The sequence below is a fragment of the Eschrichtius robustus genome, chromosome 2 (genome assembly GCF_028021215.1).
Source record: "Eschrichtius robustus isolate mEscRob2 chromosome 2, mEscRob2.pri, whole genome shotgun sequence".
In the NCBI taxonomy this organism is placed as follows: domain Eukaryota; kingdom Metazoa; phylum Chordata; class Mammalia; order Artiodactyla; family Eschrichtiidae; genus Eschrichtius; species Eschrichtius robustus.
Window position 1 is genome coordinate 176,354,189 of NC_090825.1, and position 24,336 is coordinate 176,378,524.

Sequence of the window (24,336 nt, forward strand, 5' to 3'; positions counted from 1 at the left end):
CACGCTCGGCGGGAGACGAGCGAGTGCGCATGCTCCAGGCGCCGCCTAGAGTCGGTATCCTCCCCTTTTCCCTTCGAGGAGGCGGCCTCAGGCTGGTGCGCACGCGTCGGGGTGAGGGGCGGGGCCCGGCTCGGTTCACCGGCGCTGGTTCTCGCGAGAGGCCCGCGATCTCGTAGCTCCCCCTCCCTTCCCTCTGCCTCCCGGGCTCCGGCTGCAGAGTCAGCCTCGGTCCGGCCTCTGTGGCTGCCGCGGCCCCGATCCCTCGGCTTCAGCCCCTTCGTCCCTTGGCGCCTCTCGGCCCCGATCCGCAGCGCCGCCAATCCTCGCCCCCCCGGCGCCGGCCTAGGCCGCGGCCGCAGCCCCGCGCTCGCGTCGGCGCCGCCCGCTCCCGGCCCGCCCCCTATGGGCCCCGGCTAGAGGCGCCGCCGCCGCCGGCCCTCGGATCCCCGATGCTGGCCCGGAGGAAGCCGGTGCTGCCGGCGCTCACCATCAACCCCGCCATCGCCGAGGGCCCGTCCCCCACCAGCGAGGGCGCCTCCGAGTGAGTGGGCCGGGCCAGCGCCGGGGAGAGGACGGGATGGGGGTCCCAGAGTACCGAGGTCGGGGGAGGGGGTCGAGGAGATGAGAGGACGGGGGAGTGGACCCTGGGTGGGAAGGACGGGGGGAGGGGTCCCTGAGTTGCGAGATCGGGGAAGGGGGTCCCTGAAAGGAGGGGAGGGGGCCCTGGGTAGCAAGGTCGGGGAGGGGGCCCTGAGAGGAGAGGAGAGGTGAGGGGCTCAGAGTATCTCTGTCGGCGGGAGGGAGGTCCCTGAATGGTGAAATCGGGCTGGGGGAGGGTTCTTGCTGGGAGAAGATGGGATGGAGGGTCTCAGAATAGTGAATCGGTCCCTGCGGGGAGAAGACCGGAATGTGGCGCCCTAAATAGTGAAGCCAGGATGATGATGGGAGGGTTTCTGAGGGGAGAGGATGGGTCAGGGGTCCGCAATAGTGAAATCGGAGGAAGGAGGAGGAGTCCCTGAGTAGTGATGTGGAGGGAAAGGCGGGGTGGGGGGGGGATCCTTGCGTTCCAAGAACGGTGGCGCGTGGGGTTCCTGAGAGGAGGGGATGGGGCAAGCGGGGTTCCTGGGAGTGAGCATGGGATAAGGAGGTCCAGGAAAAGGGGAAGGGGGTGCTTGAGAGATTTGAGGGTGGGGAGGGATCCCTGAGGGGTGGGGGTGTCCTCAGGGAATTGAGGGGAAGGGAGCCTGAGAAGACCCTGCTGGTGGGGGGTGGAGCTGAGCCTGGGGAGAGTGGTGAGGAGGCCTGGAGGAGGCATAGAGGCTGGGGGGGAGCAAGGAGCGAGGGGGATTTGTAGGGGCGGGGGTGGGGGGACCTGGGCACCCAGCAGGAAAGAAGTCGGGGGCCTGCTGGGACCCCTGAAAGCAGATGAACAGAGATTCTGGATCGAATGGATTAGCAAAGCCTTGAGGGGCTGGAGAAGTGTGGGTGGGTTTGAGGCAACTGAGGGGGACAGGAGGACTTGAGAGGAAGGAAGGGGACAGAGGAAGAAGCACGGGGCATTGGGGTTACCCGATGGTAGAGTCGCATTGTGTGAGGTCACGCCACTTGGCCCCAGAGCATGTCCCTATGACCTCCCTACTCCCGTTCTTCATGCTGGAGCGGCCAGGCTGGTCTCAGAGGTCCGTGGCCGGGATCCGTGTGCCGTGTGCCTTGCCTGTGGTGTGACCCATGAGAACCAGGTGTGATGGGCGAATGGCATGTTTGGTGTCTCTCGGGGGACTTGGCCTCCTGCAACCAGATGAAGGAGGAGCGCCTTGATGCATATGTGTGTGAGTTCACATCTTTCTCTGTCCCCGAGGGCGCAGCTCAGTGTGGGGATGTGTTCCTGATTCTCAAAAACTCCACTTATTCTTACAAGACAGCTCCTTCATCATATTCTCTTCTCGTTTTTTTGTGTTTTTTTTTTTTAATGTGATTTGTGATTTCCATCCCTTCAAGAATTCCCCCAGTAGAAGAAGCCAGCCATTGGAATTCCAGGGTTTTTTTAAATAACCACAGTGGAGTTGCCATGAAATGTAAAATGGCTTAATCAGCTGACTCCAGAATGCATTTTAGATGTCATAGGCCAGGCTGGACACATTCCAGGGTCTGAGGGTCTGGCTGCAAAAGCTGCCTCTTCAGCCCTATGGTGAAGGGGTCGTGGCACATTCATTCCTTCCCTTTGCCTTTCCTTCTCTGTCTGTCAGTGTCCTTCTTGTTCCCCCTTTCTCCAGGTCCTGGCTCAGGGGACCACTACCATGAGCACAGGCTTTGCAGGCTGGAAGGACATAGGTGTCGCTCCAGCCTCTGCCACTTCCTTGCCTTGTGACCCTCAGGCAGGTTACTGAACCTCTGAGCCTTGTCCCTCCTGGGTGGGCTGGGTCTACAAGAGAGGTGCCTCCCAGGAGGATTGTGGGAGTTAAAGCTCTTGTACCTGCTCAGGAAGTGGCACCTAGCCCCCTACCTCCCAGCGACCTCTTCGAGGTACCAGCTCAGGTGACATCACCCAGCGGCAGGTCATCTTGCTCCTGTGTGCCCTTTTGCTCACATCTCTTAAAGTTGTAGGCAAGTCATGGTTGAACTTGGGGCTTGGAAGGTTCCTGCCAGAACTCCAGTGTCCCCCTTCATCTCCTGCTTGAATTCCCCCGGGGGGGTCTCCCCTAGGTGGGCGGTAAACCTTGGCTTAAATGCCCTGGAGAATGGTGAGTGGGGACCTCTGGAGGTGGCCCATTCTCCTCTAGTGACTTTTCTTAGAGCTGCACTCACTGTTTGGGTAGAGCCCTTGGCCACAGCCAGCGCTTGAAATGTGGCTTGTCCAAATTCAGGGAAGCTGTAAGTATAATACGTATTCCAGAGTAACTAATTTCACCAGATAAACATTTTCTAATGTGGCTAGAAATTTTTAGAATTGCATACATAGCTCATGTTCTTTTTCTTTTGGGCAGCCTCAGGTTAGTCCTTGTGTGCGCTGAGCATTGAGCTGGCGTCTACCTGCCTGTTATAGTGAGCTGCTTTTTACTCCAGGATTTGGTTCAAAGTCAAGGCACTAGTGAAAATAGCTGTCAACCTTTCCTTTGAAAGTTTGTTGAATCACCCAATAAAGTGCAGTATACATGGTTTTTATATACATTTATTTATTTATTTGTTTACTTATTTTTGGCTGTGTTGGGTCTTCGTTACTGCGCGCAGGCTTTCTCTAGTTGTGGCGAGTGGGGGCTACTCTTCATTGAGGTGCGCAGGCTTCTCATTGCGGTGGCTTCTCTTGTCGTGGAGCACAGGCTCTAGGTGCGCGGGCTTCAGTAGTTGTGGCTCGCGGGCTCTAGAGCGCAGGCTCAGTAGTTGTGGTGCACGGGCTTAGTTGTTCCGCAGCATGTGGGATCTTCCCGGACCAGGGCTCGAATCTGTCTCCTGCATTGGCAGGTGGATTTTTAACCACTGCGCCACCAGGGAAGTCCCACATGGTTGGTTTTTAATAACCGGCTCTAGGAATGCGTGTACGTATAAATGCCTAACGTTTACAGTAACGCTCAAGATATAATAAGAGCGTGCTGCTGGAACGGAATGCCCTGGAATTGTCTGCACTGTTTAAATTATGCCCCTCTCCTTTCCCCTGCCCGTACCTCTGGGTAATTCGTGTAAATTAGAGGCGCAGATGCTACGGCTTCTGTCATCTGCCTCTCGGTTCTAGTTCTTTGCTCTGAGTCCACTCAAAATGAGTTTGCTCCTCCATCCCTGTGAAAAACAGGTGTCCTGACCTGGGCCTTCACTCCCCGACCCCCAGGCTTGTCTCTCCGGTTCCCTTGTCTCCTTCCCATGTGGTCCAGAGCTCTTGTGTCAGGAGGAAGGGCTCCCGGGTCTGATACCAGGGCCACTGAGCTAGAGCTGGTCCTCAAGGTCCTGAGGGCTCCTAACCTTTATGAGTGGGGGGGCAGGGACGGCATCCCCAGTTCTCAGGGACCTCAGCTGTGTGTCTGCGGGTGGTCTTTCTTTCCCATGAGATCGTAGGCCCTTCAAGCACCAGAATCAGGTCTGATTCACCTCCCAGCTACAAACCCCGGGCCTGGAATGTGCAGTGGCCACGCGGTGACCTCGGCTCGGGCTGAGTCATCTCTCGGTAGCGCGTGCAGTCTTGGCTAACCCTCGCCCTTGGGGTCTCCGCAGAGCAAACTTGGTGGACCTGCAGAAGAAGCTAGAGGAGCTAGAACTTGACGAGCAGCAGAAGAAGCGGCTGGAAGCCTTCCTCACCCAGAAGGCCAAGGTCGGGGAGCTCAAGGACGATGACTTTGAAAGGATCTCGGAGCTGGGAGCCGGGAACGGTGGGGTGGTCACCAAGGTCCAGCACAGACCCTCGGGCCTCATCATGGCAAGAAAGGTGAGAGGCAGCTGACGGCTCTGTCCCCGTGCTCTGCGGGTACGAGCGGTGGCGACAGGTGCCCTGGCAGCGGGAGAGAGGGGCCTCAAGGGTGCCGGCCTCTGCCTTCTGACGGGCTCCCAGGCTCAGAGGCCACCCCTGCCAACGTGGGTTCTAGTTAGAATGTGGTGATGCAGCCTGGTCCCACGCAGCTCTTCCCTTGGAGGCCACCCCCTGCCTTGCGGGATGTCTGAAATTCAGGTCGCCGGGAACGGACTGGCTTGAGAAGGGTAGCAGACGGAAGGGAGGAGAATCGAGTCCCCTTAGAGCCGGCCTTCCCCTGACTTCACAACCAGGAGAAGGCCCTGCCGACCAGGACTGGCTGCTGGTAGCGACGGTCACATCGGTGGGGTGGGGGAGGGCGGTCCCTTGGCAACGGGGTACCCGAGCCACCTGTAGTAGCCAGGGTTCTCCAGAGAAACAGAAGCACTAGGGGTGTGTAGGGGGTGGGGTAGGTAGAGGTACTTTAAGGCATTGGTTCAGGTGATCGTGGTGGCTGGCAGGTCTGAAATCTGTAGGGCGGGCCGGTGGGCGCAGACCCAGGAAAGAGCTGGTGCAGCTTGAGTCCAGAGAGAGTCTGGGGGCTTCCCTGGCGGTCCAGTGGTTAAGACTCCATGCTTCCACTGCAGGGAACGCTGGTTTGATCCCTGGTCAGGGAACTAGGATCCCGCATGCTGCGTGGCGTGGCCAAAAAATTTAAAAAGAAGAAAAAAGAGAGAGAGAGAGAGGGAGTCCGGAGGCAGAATCCTCTCTTTGTGGGGGCAGGGGGGCACGACCTCAGTCTTTTCTCTTAAGGCCTTCAACTGATTAGATAAGGCCCACCCACTTATGGAGGGTCACCTGCTTTCCTCAAAGTCTGATGATTTCCATGTTAGATCACATCTAAAAAATACCTTCACAGTGACGTCTAGATTGGCGTCTGACCCGACAGCTGGGTACCGTGGCCTAGCCAAGCGGACACACAAAATCAACCATCACCTCCCTGTTCAGTGCAAACCCTGGTGCTGAGAAGTCCCTCATCGGGGCTCCTGTGCCACAGTGCAGTCTCCCTGCTACATGTAGGGGAGGGTCCCTGAGAGGCATCGGGAGTGGGGAAGAGGAGGTCACCACCTGGGGATGGTGGCTTCTGCACACGTGACTGGGATACGTTGAGTTGACACATGATTCAGCTTACACAGGCATGTTCCTGCAGACATAGAAAGCCCCCTCTTCCTGGAAGCCCATCGTCCCGTAGTTTCTGAATTGCGTTCTTGGAAACCTGACCACCCCGTTCCCCGGGGGTATCTGCGCAGGGCCCGCCTTTCCTGGGAACCATGCACTCGGTTTCCATGGAGGGGGTGGGGGGAGGTTAGCGCAGCAGCTATTCCTCCTGCCTCCAGAGCCCCGCCCTCCCTCCTGAAACCTACAGCCACATGCTTTCTATTTCTGTCTGCTTACCACAGGCAGCCTTTTCAAAACCAGAGCAGCCCCCGAAATCCCTGGTCTGCCATCGCCCAAAGCACAGGGAGTGGAAGGGCAGACGTGAAATTCAGACGGTGACGGAAGGTGGGGACTTGGGGACAGAGTGCACGGGTCAGAGTGCTCGTCAGGGTCGGAGGGTTCTCACGCCAGCCAGGACTCTTCCAGGTGGCTGCCGACGTGCCTTGTATAACCATGAAATCCGAGAGTTTGTCTACGGCTTTCTGAAAGCCTGCGAAGTAAGGCTTCCGGGTTTAAAGCTGGGGGGCCCAGGTGTAGTCTAGTTAGTGGTGCTGCCCCGATGTCTGTGTCCCGGCTGTGATACCGGCCTCAGTCACAGACAGCGTCACTGCCAGGGGAAGCTGGGTGAAGGGCACACGGGACTCTCTCTGCTGTTTTTGCAGCTTTCCTGTGCTTGCATAATCCTTTCAAAATAAAAGGTTTAAAAAAAAAAGGGAGGACTTCCCTGGTGGTCCAGCGGTTAAGACTCCGAGCTTCCACTGCAGGGGTCGTAGGTTCAATCCTTGGTCGGGGAACTGATCCCACATGCTGCGCAGTTTGGCCAAAAAAAAAAATAATAATAGAATAAACATTTTTTTAAGAAAGGGAATTCCCTGGAGGTCCAGTGGTTAGGACTCAGCACTTTCACTGCCAAGGGCCCCGGTTCGATCCCTGGTCAGGGAACTAAGATCCCGTATGCCGCGTGGTACGGCCAAAAAAAAAAACTTCTAAAAACTGGGGGAGGTGGACCTCAGATTTTGTTCCCCATCAGTCGTAACCCCTTCCAGTTGCCTGTGGCCTGTGCAGCCGCACCCAGAGTCACGCAATTCAGGGCGTGAATTCACTTCCTGGTGGCCCCGGAGCCCTCGGCCAGTCTGCGGAGGTCAAGGGCTCCCAGGGTGACAGTTCCCCCAGGAGCTCTGTTTGCCTGTATTCAGCAGAGGACACAGGTGGGAAAATTGACGTGTCAAAGTGGTTTTTGAGGAACAGTGGCCTCCGTCCTTGCTCCACTACCCTGGGTGGAATTCCGAATTCCTGGGAAGCCGAGTAGGAATTCCACGCATTCTGGAAGGCCTGCACAGATCCTGCTGTGGGCCGGCGTCCCTCCAGCCCCTGTGATGGGCAGGGGATTATCCTGACCACTACGACACGAGCAGTGACACCAGTTCCCTAAGACCCGCGAGAACCAGTCTCCATTTCCACTGTTAACGTCCGTTCGTCAATGTTCTCTGAACTCATGCCTGGTGTCACGATTCCTCCCGCATCCTTGCGGGAGCCCTGGGCACACAACCTCTGCGTCACTGGGACCGGCAGAGGGACTCGGTGACCGTGTTGCACCTGTGGGGCTCTCCCAAATTCCCTGTGCTCCAAGCGGAGGGATGTTTTCAGCCTCGTGTGTGTGTGTGTGTGTGTGTGTGTGTGTGTGTGTGTGTGTGTGTGTGTGTGTGTGTGTGTGTGTGTGTGTGTGTGTGTGTGTGTGTGTGTGTGTGTGTGTACCCTCGGCATCTGCATGCTTCCAGAATGGAGGTTACAGACCTGCCCAAGGCCACGTCCTAACACCAGCTGCCTTCTTTCTAGTGATGGCCCTGGGTCAAAGCCGGTGCGCACGTTCTCATTTGCATGGACCAACAGCTCTGTTTTACTGAGAAACTGAGGCTTAGCTGGGTCGGTGTCTGAATTGGGCTTGAACCCTCTCGGGTCCTCCCTTTGCAGTTGACCCTGACCCAGAGGAAGCCGTCAAGGCCTCGCCTCCGCAATCCATTTCCCTCTTTACATAGTTTGTGCCCCCTGCCCCCATCCCTAACTCGAATCCCCCGTTCTGCAGTAGGAACAGCCTTGGACTCCTAGATGGGGTTTGAACTCCTAGCACCATACTTATTTAATCAGCTGTTGGAGCTCGCAGGGCCCAGGTGCCGCAGTGGAAAGAGCATGGGTTTTGTTTGGCGTTCCATGAGCCAGGCCCCAACCCTTCCTGACCGCTCACCAGCTGTGTGCCCCTGGGGGCGTCATTTAAGTCTCTGAACCTGAACTTGCTGGTCAGCCCAGTGGGGGCGGTTCTCGCCACCACCCTCCAGCCCCTGTGGGTCGTCGTCGTCAGGGCGAATCGCAAGCACCAGGGCTCAGACACGTGGCCCTCGTCCCATTCCTGCTTTTTCTCCACACCCCCTCCGCGGTGGTTCCTAGGTGATCCACGAGGCTCACTTCACATGGCAGCCGCCCCCGCGTGCTCTCTTTACCATACCTTTCTGGAAAGCCTCTGACTTCTTTTGGCCTTATTCACATTAAGGCCCTGACCCCAGGCTTCCAGGACCCCTGGGATTTGTCCAGATCTGCCCGGTTTCGTCCAGTTTTGTCCAACTCCCCCACTTCTGCTTCTCTACCCACCCACCCACCCCCCCCCCCCCAGTGATTCATCTGCAGCTCCTTTGAAGTTCTTGGTCGAGAGCAGCTCTGTCCACGATGGCTGCCCCTGGTCAGACGCGGTGGCCGAGCCTGTGAGACACGGTCGATGTCAGCCAGGGCTCACCGTACGTGCAGAGACACAAACCAGGTTTCAAGGGCTCCGTGTGAAAAAACTCATTAATCTTTTTACATCGCCCTCACGTCGAAACAGTCAATTTTTGATACATTGCACCGAGTTTCAACAAAACACATGAAAAATTCATGTCACCTGTCTCTCTGTACTCTGAACACAGCAGCTAGAGGATTCAAAATTAAATTGGTGGCCCGCGCTGTATTTCTCTTGGGCCTTGATGGTCCTGACGCCGGCATTGCCCACTGTCAGCCTCGCCGTGCCCTCCCACCTGGCTTGCAGGATGAACCTGCCGCGCTGCACGCAGACGGCAGCACTTGGCTTTCAGACCCTCATCTCGCCCTTTCCAGGCGGGTCTGTGTGCACGTGCTCATGGGGGCGGCCGATGGAGGAGAGAGCACCTGGGGTTCTGGTGTGTTCCGCCGTCCCGCTGGTGGTGGCCAAGGGGCAGGTGTGGTGTCCCAGGGCCCACAGCCAGGGCTCTACTCTGCAGGCTGGGTCAGGTGGGGGAACCTTCACGTGGAGGCGTGAGGCTTTGCCTGGGGCGGCGTAGGCACCAGGCACCGTTTCGCCGGGAGCTGCCGCAGTTCTCAAGGTTTTGAAGGTCGTTGGTGGGTGCCCCACACACGCCCTGTGCCCCCCTGAACTCGGCACGCAGCCCGCCAACAGGCAGCTCTCTGTCCTTCCGCCCAGCATGCCCACCCCACCTGGTCCGTCTGGCAGAGTCCCACCTGTGCTTCAAGGCCCGGCCTGAGTGTCGCCTGAGCCCTGGACCCCCCTCTGTGATTCCTCCGTCAGCATCTCCACCACAGCGGGGTTGTTTTGCCTGCGTCTCTTCCCCTCCTGGTGGCGCATCTCCTCCAAGCAGGACCATCTGTGCTGTCTCTCCCTGTCACCAGCCCCGAGTGTAACTGACTCTACAGAAATGTCTGTTGAATTGATAGTGGTCATTTTCAGGTACCGGGGATCTGGTTCCGCCTCTCTGATGGACAGGTGGAAATCACACCCTTTTCTTGTCTTATCACCATGGCTGTAACATCTAGGACTCGAAGTAACCAGGACGTGGACCCGCAGCCTGACTCTCCCCCGCTGTACGGGGGATCTTGGCTTATTTGGGGTTTGTAGCTGGGCATTGCTCTTGGCTGTTTGTCAGCTGTCTTTTCTGCATCTCTGGACGATCCTTTCTTTTCTAACCTTTCCAGATATTGCGATGAATTTGGTGACTGTCCTCTCTGCTGACAAACTCAAGGGGAAGGGGAGCCAGGATCCTAGGGTGGCAGTGGAAGGCTATCTGTTCTGTCTAGGCTGGGGGTGGGAAGGGGTTCAGAAAACCCAAGGGGCAGAGGGGGGCAGAGGTGAAGTAATTGCCGCATCGGACAGGGCATTACCTGGTCTGCTCCTGGGAAAGGCTGGCCCTTTGTATGATTTGATTAACAGAGCTCCCCCTGTAACCAAGTGAATAATGTTGCCTCTGATGATATATTTTGTTTAAACAGCATTATTGAGATGTACTTCACCTACCATACAAACGACCCTTTTAGAGTATTTAATTCACTGATTTTTAGTATATTCACAGAGCTGTGCATCCATCTCCATCATCAATTTTAGAACATTTTCATCACCCCAAAAATATGCCCCATCCCCATTAGCAGTCACTCCCCTGTCCCCCAGCCCCTGACAGCCAGGAATGCACTCTCTGTGGATTTGCCTGTTCCGGACCTTTCCCATCAGTGGAGTCACCCACCGTGTGTCCTTCTGTGTCTGGCTTCTCTCAGTGAGCATGATGTTCTCAAGGTCCATCCACATTGCAGCGAGCGTCCGCCCATCACCCCTTTTCACGGCTGAGTGATGTTCAGGGCGTAGAGAGACATTCTTCTGTCCCTTCCTCCGTTGATTCAGGGCATTTGGGTTGCTTCCACCTTTCAGTTGCTGTGAAGCCGGTTGCTGCGAACATTCCCGCTCCAGTCTGTGTGTGGGTGTGTGTTCCCCGTTCTCAGGCACATAGACAGCCCCCCTTCCCGGCCCCCCTCAGTGGCCCGGTCCTCCTCAGTGGCCCGGTCCTGACCCCGCCTCCCTCTCCCTTGCAGCTGATCCACCTGGAGATCAAGCCAGCCATCCGGAACCAGATCATCCGTGAGCTGCAGGTGCTGCATGAGTGTAACTCCCCGTACATCGTGGGCTTCTATGGGGCCTTCTACAGCGACGGCGAGATCAGCATCTGCATGGAGCACATGGTGAGCGCGGCGGGGCCCGGGGCACCTCCCCTCCCACCCCGGAGTCCCCGTCCTGTTCCCGGAGGACCCTCTTAGAGGTGGGCGAGGCGGTGCAGCCGTGTGTGCACGTAGGCTCCTTTGTTTCTTAAGCACCAGACACCCTCCTCCCGACGTTGCTTTTTCCCCGGATCCATGGTAGACGTTGCTCTCTGTCGGCACAGAGCCGGCTCCGTCTTTTTCCCCTCCGTCTAGCGCCCTGGCGTCCACGTGTACCTGTTGGATAATTTATGAAACGCTCTTGGTGGACACTGAGGTTGTTTCCGGCCCCCACGGCCTTCTGAGTAATGCAGCGTTGAAAGTCCTTGCACCTAAGCAGGCACGCCTGAGGGCTGAGGCCCGCCGGTGGGCTACGCGACTAAACACTGGATCTCTCCTTCCCAAGTGCCCTCTAACCAGAGTGCATGGTCTGGGGACCTGGCTCTGCACCCCAGCTCAGACCCATGGGACCAGGCCTCTGCCATGGAGGGCGGCCGCCCATCTCTTTTAAACCATGGTTGATTCTGATGTGCCCCCTCATTAAGGAACTCTGGTCTCGAGGCTCAGAAGTGGGTGGGATCAGGTGTAACGAAAGCAGAAGTGGTCAGAGCCGAAGGCCCCCAGAGGAAATGCCGCCGGCCCTCTGCCGTGCCTCCTTTGTCAGGTAGGACCCTGCCCGCGCCCGGCTGTCCAGGCCCCAGCCCTCAGGGCCCTTGCAAAACCAGGATGCCGCGTGGCTTTGGGCGGGTGGCTTCGATTACGCCTCGCCTCCAGCGTGCCGTCCCCTCTGATGGTTTTGTAAGGAGGCAGGAAACGAATTTGAGCAAGAGCCGGCGAGGAATGCACGTGGGCCGGAGGGAGGGCTCCCCCAGCTGCCTTGCGCCGACCTGGCTGCCTGATTCCCGCCTGGCACTGCCCCGTGGGAGCCCCTTCCCCACCTGGGAGAGGGCAGTCGTATCTGCCCACCCACCTGGTCGACACTGCACAGACGAGTATCAGGGCAAGAAAAGGATGTGACATCGCTGTGGTGTGAGGGGAGCCTCTTCTGTGCTGTCTCTCCCCGCCTCCTCCCTCCCTCTCCCCTTCCCCCCTCCTCCCCTGCTCGCCCCCCCATTCAGCTACCCCCATCCCTGCTCCCTGAATACCCTGAGAGTTTGGAGGCCCCTCTTTGCCTTGTACAAAAGAGGCAGCATGGGACTTCCCTGGCGGTCCAGTAGTTAAGACTCCGTGCTCCCACTGCAGGGGGCACGGGTTCCATTTCTGGTTGGGGAACTAAGATCCCGCGTGCTACACAGCACGGTCTAAAAAAATAAAATAAAATAAAATAAAAAAGAAAAGAGGCAGCATCACAGCCCCACCCCCTCCGCCTCCGTTCTTGGTGGGTGTAAAGCACCAGTTCCAGGTGAGACGCCTGCACCCCGGCAGCGCACAGACGGAACCGCTGGGATGCAGGGGAGATGCTGGATTCTCTCTGTTTGCCGTGTTTGTCCTTCAGAGCTTCACGGTTGGGCTTTTCTTGTTCGCTTTCATAGCGAGCGTATGACGACAGTGGAACGCGTAGATGGCACACAAACGCAGAGACACGGGCCCGGGTGTGGCCCACGCGCCCCTCTTTCTGCTGACGGGTTACATCCGTGGAGGTGAGCCTTAAGTGGTGGGCGGCTGCTGGGCGGGGAGGGCGTGAGGAGGACAAGACGACAGGAAGCGCTGAGAGGGCCTGTGCCACCCACCCCGGCGTCCTCGTGCCCGATGGTCCCCTGCAGGGTCTCGCACATGGCGGTGAGAGGACGCTTGCAGTCCCCCCACCTCTCACGCGGGACTGGACGAGTCTCACACCTTGTCTGTCAGGCCAAGGGTGTGAGGACGGGGCGAGCTGGTCCGTGAACGCTGACGGAGCGTCAGCCGTGACGTTGTCACCACCGCCACCATTTCCCCAGATTCCCGCATCACCTCCATTTCTCTCCCTGTCGAGGGCGCACATTCGTCTCTACGCAGGGTCGTGCGCGAATTGACTCTCGTCTCGCACCGGGTAGATTCCAGCTCCAGCTTGTGAGAAAGGCCCGCTGGCTGTGACGAGCAGCCCTGATTCAGCACAGAAGGAGAAACTCACCTGTGGGCACGGGAAAGAGCGGGGCTGGCGGCTCCCTGGTGCCCAGACCTATTCCTATTCCTGGGGAGACTTGGGGCCTGGACCAGCGGACAGCGGGTGTCTCAGGGCCGGAGCGGCCAAGGAGCAGCCGACTGACCACTCAGAGGCACCTCTTGGTATTTTCTTGGGTCCCGGTCAAATCTACTGAAGAATGCACTACCTTGTTCTACAATAATGAAAAATCAGACACGTCCGTCAGCAAAGGGGAGGTGAAGAGTGACACCAGGCCGCTTTCCAGGGGAGAAGTGAAAGCAGCATATATGCACCGGATGAGAAAATCCCCCGAGAGGAAAGCATGCATAATATGAGCCCGCAGATGGATAGACAGATAGATACACTTGAAACTCCGTTATCAGCTCGGCCCCCCGCAGAGGATGATGCATGCTGACGTCAGTGGGTGGGTGGCAGTGGGGCCGCGTGGAGGAGACCCGCGCCGCGTCCTGAGCCGCCTTGAGACCCCGGTCTGGGGCCTGGCCCACCATAGTCGCTGCGGAGACGCTCTCCCTGAATGTCATCCAGCAAACATACCGCAGTCCTACGGAAAGTTAAGAGTATAAGGAGCCGAGTCAGGGAGCAGGGATCACGAACGCTTTTTTTAAAAAATCCTTTTAAAGTTGATGAAACAAAAAATGAGAAAAAAGTGGAACTCCCGTCTCGCCCTGCACGCAGAACGGGGCTGGGCCGGGCAGCCTGCCGCCCAAGTGCACTGGACCGCCTGGTCCCGTGGGTTCCTCCGCGGCCACACCCGCCGTCGCTGCACGCACAGCCCCCTCGTCCTCAGGCTGGGGCTCGCCTACAGAGCCCCTCATGGGTTCCCAAGGCGTTGGAGGGCCTGGGGCTTTCCACAAGTCCCACCACGGCCCTTCTACCCAAGCACAGCTGGAGCAGAGTGCCAGGGAGGGGGGACCAGGCGTCTCCGAGGCTGCAGGCTTCTCGCCCTCCCTCAAGCGGAATAAGAGGCCTCCTGGGACAGCCGGTGGCCACAGGAGCCCTAGAGCAGCATGGAGAGAAAACAGGCTCTCCACCCAGCTGCGCGTTCAGATGCTGACCACCTCCCACTGCATGCCCCGAGCCTCAGCTCTGGTCTGCCTAGCATCCTGGGGGGGGCCTCGGTGTGTCCTCGGAGCCCATCTCTGAAGAGGCGCCTTGGGCCGGTCGGCGACACCCGGGGTTTTGGTCTCCAGGTTTGCTGCCGGGTGACCTTGCGCAAGACACTTGGTTTCTGTCACTTCCTCGTTATCGTGTGGATTTGGGGCCATGCCCTGGTCAGGGGATCAGCTAGGGTGCCCTGTGTCAGGTCCTTTGCTGGACATCCCAGGTTCAGGGTGGCAAGCAGTGTCTACACTGGCAGGACGGGGGGGGCCGAGCCATCGTTCCCCCCTCCCCCATGCCCCTCGGCCATCAGGCCTCCCTGGCGGAGCTGGCTTGGCCTCCCGTCTGCACCGGGCACTTGCGGGCGGCGCCCCTGTGCTCGCGCTCCCCTTCCCGAGGCCGCGGCTGACTTGCTGGGAGGGGACGCAGGCCCAGAGCTGCGGGTCTGGCTCAGGTACGCTCTCTGGTGCTCCGGCTGCAAGCTGGGCGGCTCAGCCGCAGGCCTCGTGGAGCACTGGCCGCCTGCCGCTGCCGTGGCAACCTCAGGAAGGCTGAGTCACGCCGTCCAGCCACGGGCCTCAGTTCCGGGAAGGATGGACCGCCTGGCGAGCACACTGGCACCCTTTCCGTTTCCTGAGGCCCCAGAGGTGGCCGGGGCTGCGGGAGTCCCTGCTCTGAGCCAGCGGGCTGCCTTTGGCTGTGGTCTGGCCTCTGTTTTCCATGGAGGAAATTGAGCACCAGCTCGCTGGGAACCAGGGAGATGCTTCGTTTTCCTCCCTGCCACTCTGGCGTCCCTCTGGGGAGCCCTGCCTGGCGACGGCTCAGGGCAGCTCTGCCTCTCTCTCCTGTGCTGCCCCTAGGACGGTGGCTCCCTGGACCAGGTGTTGAAAGAAGCCAAGAGAATCCCCGAAGAGATCCTGGGGAAGGTCAGCATCGCGGTAAGTGCGTGCGGGCGCGCGCTCCCGGCCCCGCGTTCTCATGGGTTTCTGCTTACTTCTGCCCCCTTCCACGCGGCCAGGCTCAAGGAGCCTCCGGAAGCCAGTGGTGGGCATCCGCCTCCGGGCAAAGAGGCAGAGGTGCCAGTGCCAGCCTCCACCGGCTGTGGGACTGAGCGGGTGGCGTCCCTTTGCCTGTGAAGTGGGGGTGATACTTCCCTGCCCCATACAGGCAAGGGGGTGGCAGGAGGAGCCGTGGCGTGGCGCCAGGCACACACTGTCCCACGGTGCTGTCGTCGTCGAGTGTTGCCTGTCTAACTCGGTGAAACAGCCACTGTATCCTTCACGCCGTCGACCTGGGGGCCCTGAGCACGGTCCCGGCACCAAAGGGCTCAACAGAGGACGCCTCTCGGGCGGGGGTGACCCCTGAGGCGGGGCGGTCGGCTGGACGCTTACAGCCCTGCTGACAGGGCCTCGGGCCCTCCTCAGACAAGGGGAGGGCGGTGTCCTCCTCAAGGTGGGGGGCCGTGTGAGAGTTGGGGAGGTGGGTGACTGTACCCACCCGAAGAATGTCGTCACTGTCACATGGCCACTTCGGCCTGGGCCTCGGGCCTGTCCAGAGGACAGTCCCCCTCACGGCACCGCCCTGCGGCTTCCCTGCAGGTTCTGCGGGGCCTGGCGTATCTCCGGGAGAAGCACCAGATCATGCACCGAGGTAAGGGGACGGGCGCCCCGGGGCCGGGAGGGGCTGGCGGCGACCCGCAGCGTCCACACCGCCGGCTCTGCTCCCAGATGTGAAGCCATCCAACATCCTCGTCAACTCCCGAGGGGAGATCAAGCTGTGCGACTTTGGGGTGAGCGGGCAGCTCATCGACTCCATGGCCAACTCCTTTGTGGGGACGCGGTCCTACATGTCTGTGAGTCCTTCCAGCGTCCTCCCCCCCCCGCCCACCCCGACCCTCATCAGCTCTTCCCCGTTTTCCAGAAGCTTTTCCAAAAGCCTGCCCTTCCCTGTAGTGTAGTTTCTTTTGCGGGCTTTCTTCTCTCCGTCGAATTTCTAGTTTCCATCATCTTCTCATCTGGGTTTTTGTCTCTCTGGAGACGCCGGCCTGGTGCCTGTCCGCTCGGGGAGAGTAGTCAGTTAATTTCTGAGCCAGTCGACTAACCCTCCGTTATTTTAGGAACTATCTGGGTGATTTTATTTTTTTATTTTCGTTTTTATCTCTTTAATTTTTTTTGGCCGCACCGCGTGGCATGCGGGATCTTAGTTCCCCGACCAGGGATCGAACCCGCGCCCCCTGCATTGGCAGCGTGGAGTCTTAACCACTGGACCGCCAGGGAAGTCCCCATCTGGGTGATTTTAAGAGCAGATTCTGAGAAGTCCGTGTTGAGACTGTTGGGAGAAGGAGACGTTCCGGCGTCTTTCCTGGGCCGGTCGCTCTCCAGAAGCACTTTGGGTTGCGGGGCTTTAAGGGGCTGCTGTCAGCACGGCTGGAAGCAGGTGGAGGGAGGGGGCGGAATGGCTTTCTTTCTGCTGCTGGGTCCCTAAGCGGGATGGGGCTGCAGGGGGACCACAGGGACACTCTAGGGTGCCAGCGCCCCTCCATCTCCCTCGGGCCGTCTCTGCCCATCTCCCCCCCAGCCGGAGCGGCTGCAAGGCACTCACTACTCGGTGCAGTCAGACATCTGGAGCATGGGCCTGTCCCTGGTGGAGCTGTCCATTGGAAGGTACCCCATCCCCCCGCCGGACGCCAAGGAGCTGGAGGCCATATTTGGCCGGCCCATGGTCGACGGCGCAGAAGGAGAGCCTCACAGCATCTCGCCGCGGCCGAGACCCCCCGGACGCCCCATCAGCGGTATGGCCCGAGGCTGGGACTTCCGGTTTGGACGGGGCGTACGGTGCCTGGGGACGGCAGCTGCCTCCCCTCTGGCCCCTCTTAGCGCCACCTGTCCCCCTGGGCCGCGCTCACTGCGGTCAGCAGTCCTCAGATGGTCCTGAGGCTTCTGGGGACAACGCGGCAAGCAACGCCCCGAACTGTCCCGTCTGGGGCAGCTGCACCTGTCGCTGCCAGCTGGCGGGGTCAGGACACTCGCCCCTCAGCCAAGCCGTGGGGTGGCGGGTGGTTTCTCCAGCATTTCATCACGAGAACGTTCAAGTGTACAGAAAAGCCGAGAGGGTTGCCCAGCAGGCAGTCTTCTGCCCCCCACCTGGACTCTGCAGTGGCCGTCCTGCTGTGTTGGGCCAGACCTTTCAGGGAGTCCAAAGTGAAAGGAACTCGACTCGGGTCTCGGGCGGCTGGTTAGATTCAGCCCCGACACACAGCACGGGTACGGGAGGGCAGCGGGGCTCCCAGGGGCCTCCTGGTACCTCAAGCAGCCGCCTGCGAGGTTCAGGCCGATGCTTCCACCACGTTGGGGGCTGGTGAGGGGTCAGGGTCATGGCTCAGGTGGTGTAATTAGGAAGCGACGCGTAGGGCTCTGTGACTTTTTTTTTTTTTTTTTTTTTTAAAGTCAAGTGACCGGAAAAGAGTTGAATTGAGTGAGAGCCCAGAGGACCATGCAGTGGACTGCAGTTGGTTGCTTTCTGACAGCTTTATTGAGATAGCATTCACATACCATATGGTCCACTCGATTCCGGCTTATAACTCACTGGATTTCTATACCTTCACAAGGTTGTCCGACCATCACCTTTATCTCACTTCAGAACATTTCATCACCCCAAAAGGAGACCCTGTCCCCTCCCCAGCCCCTGACAACCACGAACCCACTCCCTGTGTCTGTGGATTTGCCTGTCCTGGACGTTTCCCATCAATAGAATCACACACTGTGTGTCCTTCTGTGTCTGGCTTCTCTCACTGAGCATTGTGTTCTTGAGATCTGTCCACACCGTGGCAAGCATCGGTGCCTCGCTCCTTTTTTATGGTCACATAATATTCCACCGTGTGGTATCTGTTTACCACTGACGGACACTTGGGTCGTCAGATGGTGGTTTTCACAGTATTCTCAAGCCCAGACCCTCCCCTTTCCTGGTGCCGCACCCAGACCGCTGAGGTGTCTTGATTTCCTACTAGGGGTGAACCCCCCCGCCCGCATCTGTGTCCTCAGGCCCCGGCCCTGCCCCTCCCTTTCCAGCCCAACTCCCAGACGGTGCCCAGGCCTTCCAGGCGGGGAGGAGCGGGGCGCTGTGCCAGGTTGCTCGGCCTGCCAGCACCTCCCCCAGCCCCGGCCCCGGCCCACGTGCCCATTTCAGGACAGGGGACAGAAGGCAAAAGTCCAGCTGCCAAACGCGGGCCTGGCCAGCTGGGTCTAGGACAGGGGTCAGCCATCCCAGCCAGCCACCATCCTGAGCCCGCAGGTCCGTGCCAGGTCACACTGCTGCCCTTGCCTGCTCGACCCCCCGTGCTCCCTCCCCCAACGCCAGGGGGCAGGGGGTCGGCTTTAGCACAGCCCAGACGCAACCCCCTGCCAGATGTGTGCCTTCTCAACAAACGTTCCTGTTCGTTCTGGTGTTTTGTTGTTTTAATTCACCAGAGGCTCAGGAGGGACGTTCCTCTCCCAGGAAGGCAGCTGGGCCCGGGAGCCTGCCCTCTGGGTCGGGCCGGGTGCGGAGGAGGGCGCTCGGCTGCGTGCAGCGCGCTCAGGCCCCGCCGCCCGATGGAAGCACGGTGCCCACCTGCCCGTCTCACCCGTCTTTGTTTCTGCCCCGGGCAGGTCATGGGATGGACAGCCGGCCGGCCATGGCAATCTTTGAGCTGCTGGACTACATCGTGAACGAGGTGCGTGCCCGGAGCCCTGCTGGCAGGCAGGTCTCCACAGCGGCGGCATCAAGCCGTTCGCGTTGGAAAGCGTCCCCCAGAAAGAAGAGCGTTCGACGTGTAGACTGTGGGTTGTGTCGGGGAGGGGCCGCAGGGAGCCGTGGAGACCACTGAGTCCAGTAGGATGCGCACACCTCCCCTCCCCAGGGGACTCTTTTTTTATCTTTTCACGGGGATGAACCCAGAATTCTCACTCTGAATTCTCACCAGGGCCGAGCGCTGGGGCCCTGTGGGTGAAGTCATAAATCATCCCACTTCCTCAGGGAAAGTTGAGGCATCACCTTCCTCTCTGGGAAGTGGGCACGGGGCGCCCACCCAATCCTTCTCCCCGCCCCGTGAGAGGGCAGCGTGGATACTCCCATTGTACAGATGGGTAAATCCAGGCATAAGGATGGGAGTGGCCTCCTCAGGCCTGCAGCTGGGACGGGACCGAGCAGGACCTGACCCTATAGCCCTCCCCCTCGGCGTGACCGGGTCACCCTCCTGGCCCTTCTCTGATGCAAGTGTGTTTCCAGTGGCCCTTTGGAGTTGGGGTGGCCGAGCTTGGCCCAGGGTTGGGTCTTGAGGTGAGCAGCTCAGAGCAGGGTCAGTGGTGACAGAACAGGGCGGGGTGGTTCTGGTGACACAGCTATCCCTGCACCTGGCAGCGACACCCAGGCCCAGCGAGCACGTCCTTCCAGGGAGGCCACCGACACCTCCCACCCCTGAACAGGAAGAAGGCCCACCGCCCTCCTGGACGGGGCCTGAGCCTGTGCACGGCTGTCCCCACCCCGGGACCTGTGCGGGGCCAGGCCCCTCGGGCTCCCCCTCTTTTCAGGCAGACCCCCAGCTCTCTCCAAGCACCTCCGGAGGGTAGTGGCCCAGACCGTGTAGCACGTGGTCAAGAGTAACCACCCTCGTCCATAAAATGGGATGAGCCCTGTTCTCCTTCACTCCAGAACCAGTCGTGGTCCCCAAACAAGAAGAGCTTTTGGAGGAAACTCTGGGAAAAGGCCGACCCAGTTGGCAGGGCTGCCCGGGGAAGCTGCTGGAAGGGGGGGTGGGGGGGGTGGGCGTGCTCTGCCTCCAGGAAGCGTGCGTCCTGAGGGTCCCCGACAAGTGCCGAGCTGTCCTCAGAGGCACAGGCTGGGAAGCGCCTTTTCTCCCTGATTCCAGAAGCATCCTTGAGCTCTCACCCCCGCCTGTCTGTCCTGCCCCACAGCCTCCTCCCAAGCTGCCCAACGGCGTCTTCACCCAGGACTTCCAGGAGTTTGTAAATAAATGGTAAGATGCCACGGCTGCCAGCTCGGGTCGGGTGGGGCAGGGGCCAGGCCATCTGCTTCCTGGGCGACCAGGGCCTCGGGGATGCCGGGCAGTGGCGGCGCCTGGCGGGACCGGAGCTCACCTGAGAACCCAGATCCCCCCACCAACCCCCCACCGAGGCTGCTGAGTCACGGCGTCCAGCTGCCACCCCTAGCTTGTCCCCAAAACCCCGCGCGAGCCAGGATGGCAGGCTCTCTGGAAATAACGCTACTCCCGCCTTGCCTTCTGCCAGCAGGCAGCCCAGTGTCCTAACCCCTCAAGCCCCTAACCCGCGGCTCCTAGGCAGGCCTTCAGAGCTGGTTTCCGGGGGGTGGCCCTCCCACCCTCTGAAGCGTCTGGGTGATGCGGCCTCGGGGGAGCGGGCTGTGGACCCGGAGGGCCGGCCCGTCGAGCGCCCTGCATGTCAGGACGCGACACTGCGGCCCAGGGTTGCGTACCTCGCAGCCAGCCTGTTGACTGTGCGTCCAGCGCTCCCCGTAAACCTCTCTGTGCCCTGTGAGGTTGCCAGTTTGAAGAACTGCCACTCAGCCCTGAACTGCTTTGAGCAGCTGCCTTTTAGACAGTTCTGCTTTCGTGAAGGGAAGACTTCCACTTTGACCCTTGGACTCCCAGACTTGGGGTTTTTATTAGAAACTTAGCTGCGGTTGCTGCTGGGCCTCTGATGGAGCAGCATGGGGGGGCGGTTTCCCACCCTCTTCCCCTTTCCCTCCTGTCCTGGTCTCAGATTCTTGCCCTGCCCTCCCGGGGCATCCTGCTCTCACACCCAAGGATGGTGGTGGAGCCCCTCACCCACGGGGGCCAGGCAGGAAAGGGCAGCAGGATGCAGGCCTCTTCCCCCAAGGCCACTGACTGCCCTCCTGTCTTCTCTCTCCCACCCCCTGGAACCCACAGCCTAATTAAGAACCCAGCAGAGCGAGCAGATCTGAAGATGCTCATGGTGAGTGATACCCACAGATTTCGGACGTCCGGAGGTCCCTGGCAGGCCCTCCTCGCCCTGAGTGAACACTGAGCTGGCTCCGATGTCTCTCGGCCAGCCAAGCTGGAGAACCCCTGTGGGTCTCCCTGGCTTGCTGGAAGGGGCCATGCAGAGCGGCCGTGGTCCTCTTAGCTCCCCGGGGGACAGAAGGGCCCGTGTGCCCGGGGCTAGGGCTGTGTCTCAGAATGGCCAGCCTCCAAGGCGTTGGGGGCACCACTGGGGTGTTTGCCTTCCTCTAAACCCGTACTGTCCAACGTCCTTGAAAACCAAGGTGGTCTCCGGCATTGGCCTTCCCCCGGCAGGGCTGCCTGCCAGCCTCAGGGTGACCGTCACAGTGCCTTCCGCCCACGTCCGCTGTGGACGTTAGGCCTTCTTCCTCCATCACCAGGCCTGACCCCCTGAGTCACCCCCAATGCTGAGTCAGCCCCTTGTTTATGCGTCTTGTGTCTCGAAGAGAGAAAACACTGCCAGCTATAGGCGTGAGACGTTGGTTGTCAACCTCAGGTGTCCACACGGGAGAGAAGGAGCCTCTTAGGGTGGTCACGATGCGGTAGTTTGAATAACCGAGCCACGCCCTCCGGTGGGCTCCTGTGCCCCTGCGCCCGCCTGCAGGACCACGCTCCCCCCTCCCCACCATGTCCTCCACCGAGCCTCCCTCCCGCTTTCCACCTCGGGACCTTTGCACAGGGTGGCCCTTCTCCTTCTGGGACGTGTCCTGTTGCTCTCTCCCCAGCTGTGGGCCTCTGCTTCGGCACCGCCTCCAGGAAGGCGCCCTGTCTAAGCCCACCCCTCTGTTAGCTGTGGCTACAGCCTGTGTGTCGCGGCTGTAGTCAGTTTGCTGTGGCCCCAAGAGTGAGCTGGCCTGGAGCGCCTTGTGGGAGGGGGTCTGCGTCCGTCTGCTTCTTTCTAGAAGCTCCTTACTGAGTCCAGTGACGTGTGTTCAGGGCACGCACGACATAAGAAGCACGTGTTCACTGTGGAACATGCAGACCCACGGAACAGGGGAGTGAACTTTGACACCTGCCGTCGTCTTCCCCGCCCAGCTCCGCGCAGTTCACACGGGGCGGGACGACGTCCAGGTCTCTGCCTGCGTGACACCGCGGGCCGTGTGGGGCTGACTGTCTCCCCGACCACGAGTCCTGTTCCCTTGGTTTGGTGTTTCACCCAAGCCTGCGCCCACCTTTAGGGAGGTGGGGGTGGTCTCGCCTCCCCAGCTGGCATAACAGGCGGATGTCACGTGGGAGGCCTAGACCGCCCCCCCGCCCTTCCGAACGGGAACCGCTGTCAGGGTGACTGTTAAAGTTACTTAAACTGCCGGACGAGGCGCGATCCTGCTCTCCAGCCACACGGGCCCTGTTTCAAGGGCTCAGGAGCCTCAAGCGGCCGGTGGCTGCCGCCGGGACAGGACACGTAGGGCACTTGCTATCCTCACAGAGTTCCGTGCTTCCAGATCAGATGTTCTCACCCAGGCGACTCTGCCCCCGTGGATCCCTGGGCCACATCTGGGGACGTCTGTGGTTGTCACACCTGGGGGGGACTCCTGGCGTCGAGCGGGTCGGGGCAGGGATGCTGCTTCACGCCCCGCGGCGCCCGGGACGCCCCACAGAGGGTGAGCCGACCCCCACGTCACCCTGGGCTCCAGGGGGCATAGAGCGGCCTCCCCTGTCGCCTGAGACCCCGTCCCAGGCCGCGTGGCCTCGGGCCCGGGCCTCCCTGCTCTGGGGTGGGGACCCGGCCGGCCGGCCAGGGCCGGGCCACTCACGTCATTCCTTCCCTTTCAGAACCACGCCTTCATCAAGCGGTCCGAGGTGGAAGAAGTGGATTTTGCCGGCTGGTTGTGTAAAACGCTGCGGCTGAACCAGCCCAGCACGCCCACGCGCACCGCCGTCTGACGGTCCCACCACCGACAGACCCGCTCCCCCCCCACCCCCGCCCCTCCCGCTGCACCCTCCGCGGGGATGCGCGCGTGGCCCTCGGGCCCGGGGAGGCCGACGCCGCTGTGCTGTCTTCTCAGAACCTGCTTCCTTAGGTTTAAAGAAAAAAACCGAAACAAAACAGGGAAAGAAAACGCAAACGTGCCGGTTGTGCTTCTTGTGCCTCGTCCTTGGGGTGTCAGCCTTGGTCCAGCCCGGGGTGGGCGCCTCTGCGAGGGCGGCCCCACCCCCGAGAGACGGGCCTGGCGTCGGGCACTGGCTTTGCTCCTTTCCCAGGGCTGAAGCCTCGGGGGGACCCCCAGCCGTGGGTGACTTTCACCAGAAGAGAAGGGGGCTGCCGCCTTGGGGTGCGTGTGTGCCCCCAGCCTGGCATCTGCCCCTTGGAGGTGACCCTCCCGGCCCGCAAGAGCCATCGGGCCCAGTGGCTCTCGTGGGGTCCCCTCCCCGCCCCGGTGGCTCCAGCCTCGGGCCATGCAGCCTGTCCTCAGCAGTGTGTGACCTGCCCCCTGGGAGGGACCTCCGGGTCCTCTCCTGTGCTTCGGGAAACAGAGACTTCTGACAGCTCGCAGCAGCCTGAGCTGACACTCGCTCCGCAGAAAGGAAGCCTTGGGTTTCCAAGCTGTCCTGTGGTTGAAGCCCCAGCAGATCCTGCAGATAAGGCCCGCTCCCCTATGCCTGCAGGCCGACAGATGTGGGCGGGTGGCTCTGTGTCACCTCCGCTCGCCCAGCAAATCAGAAGTGACCACCCAAGGCACGTCACTGTCTCGGGCCTTGAACCGTTCGACCGCAGCGGATCGGAAATGAGATGGTGGGGGTGAGGCTGTCCTTACTCCTGGTGGCCATTGAGGTGTCCAGCCAGGCCCCCTGCAGGGGTCTGCATGAGGTCCGAGGCCCGAGACCCAGCCTTTCCGCCTTCAGGGCCGTACCACCTCCAACGGAGAAGGCCACCTCTGGGCCATCGGGCAGTAGGAAGTGGTGGAGGGCAGGGCTGCTTCTAAGGCTTCCCCTCCTGCAGGCTCTCTGAAGATGAAGCTGTGAGTCTCCCCACAACCCCAATACTTCCTGAAGGCTTGAAACGAGCCGATACTTATCTGTGATAAGTCGCAGAGGAAGGGTTCTCGTAGAGCAGCGGTCCTGGTGCAAGCCACACCGGCCCCGCGTTTCTGGAGAAGGTACAGCTGAAGGTGGGGGACTGTGGCCCTCTGGGAACTGCTGGGTCCTTTTCTTCCTAGGGAGACCCTTCAAGTCTCCTCTGTTTTTTCCTGTGGTCACCAAAGAGAAGACAAGTTGGTAGCTGTTCCAACCAGCTTTCCAGATTTCTGCCACCTCGTAGTTGCCCCCAAAGTCTTTCCTGATTTAGAAAAGAATAAAAAAGATAACTAAAAGTGATGGAGGTGTCGCTCTGTGGGTACCCCAGCTCCCTACAGAGCTTCAGAGGGGGAA

General features: G+C 60.2%; 1 protein-coding gene across 1 annotated transcript; it reads left to right on the forward strand.

Annotated features, from left to right (window-relative positions):
• Window positions 1–143: 143 nt before the first annotated feature.
• MAP2K2 (mitogen-activated protein kinase kinase 2) lies at window positions 144–23,033 on the forward strand. Its single transcript, XM_068537259.1, has 11 exons — window positions 144–541; window positions 4,201–4,411; window positions 10,529–10,675; window positions 14,792–14,869; window positions 15,530–15,581; window positions 15,659–15,783; window positions 16,509–16,722; window positions 18,578–18,642; window positions 19,883–19,944; window positions 20,875–20,920; window positions 22,741–23,033. The coding sequence occupies exons 1-11, from the start codon at window positions 450–452 to the stop codon at window positions 22,849–22,851; spliced, it is 1,203 nt and encodes a 400-aa protein (XP_068393360.1). The 5' UTR covers window positions 144–449; the 3' UTR covers window positions 22,852–23,033.
• Window positions 23,034–24,336: the final 1,303 nt, after the last annotated feature.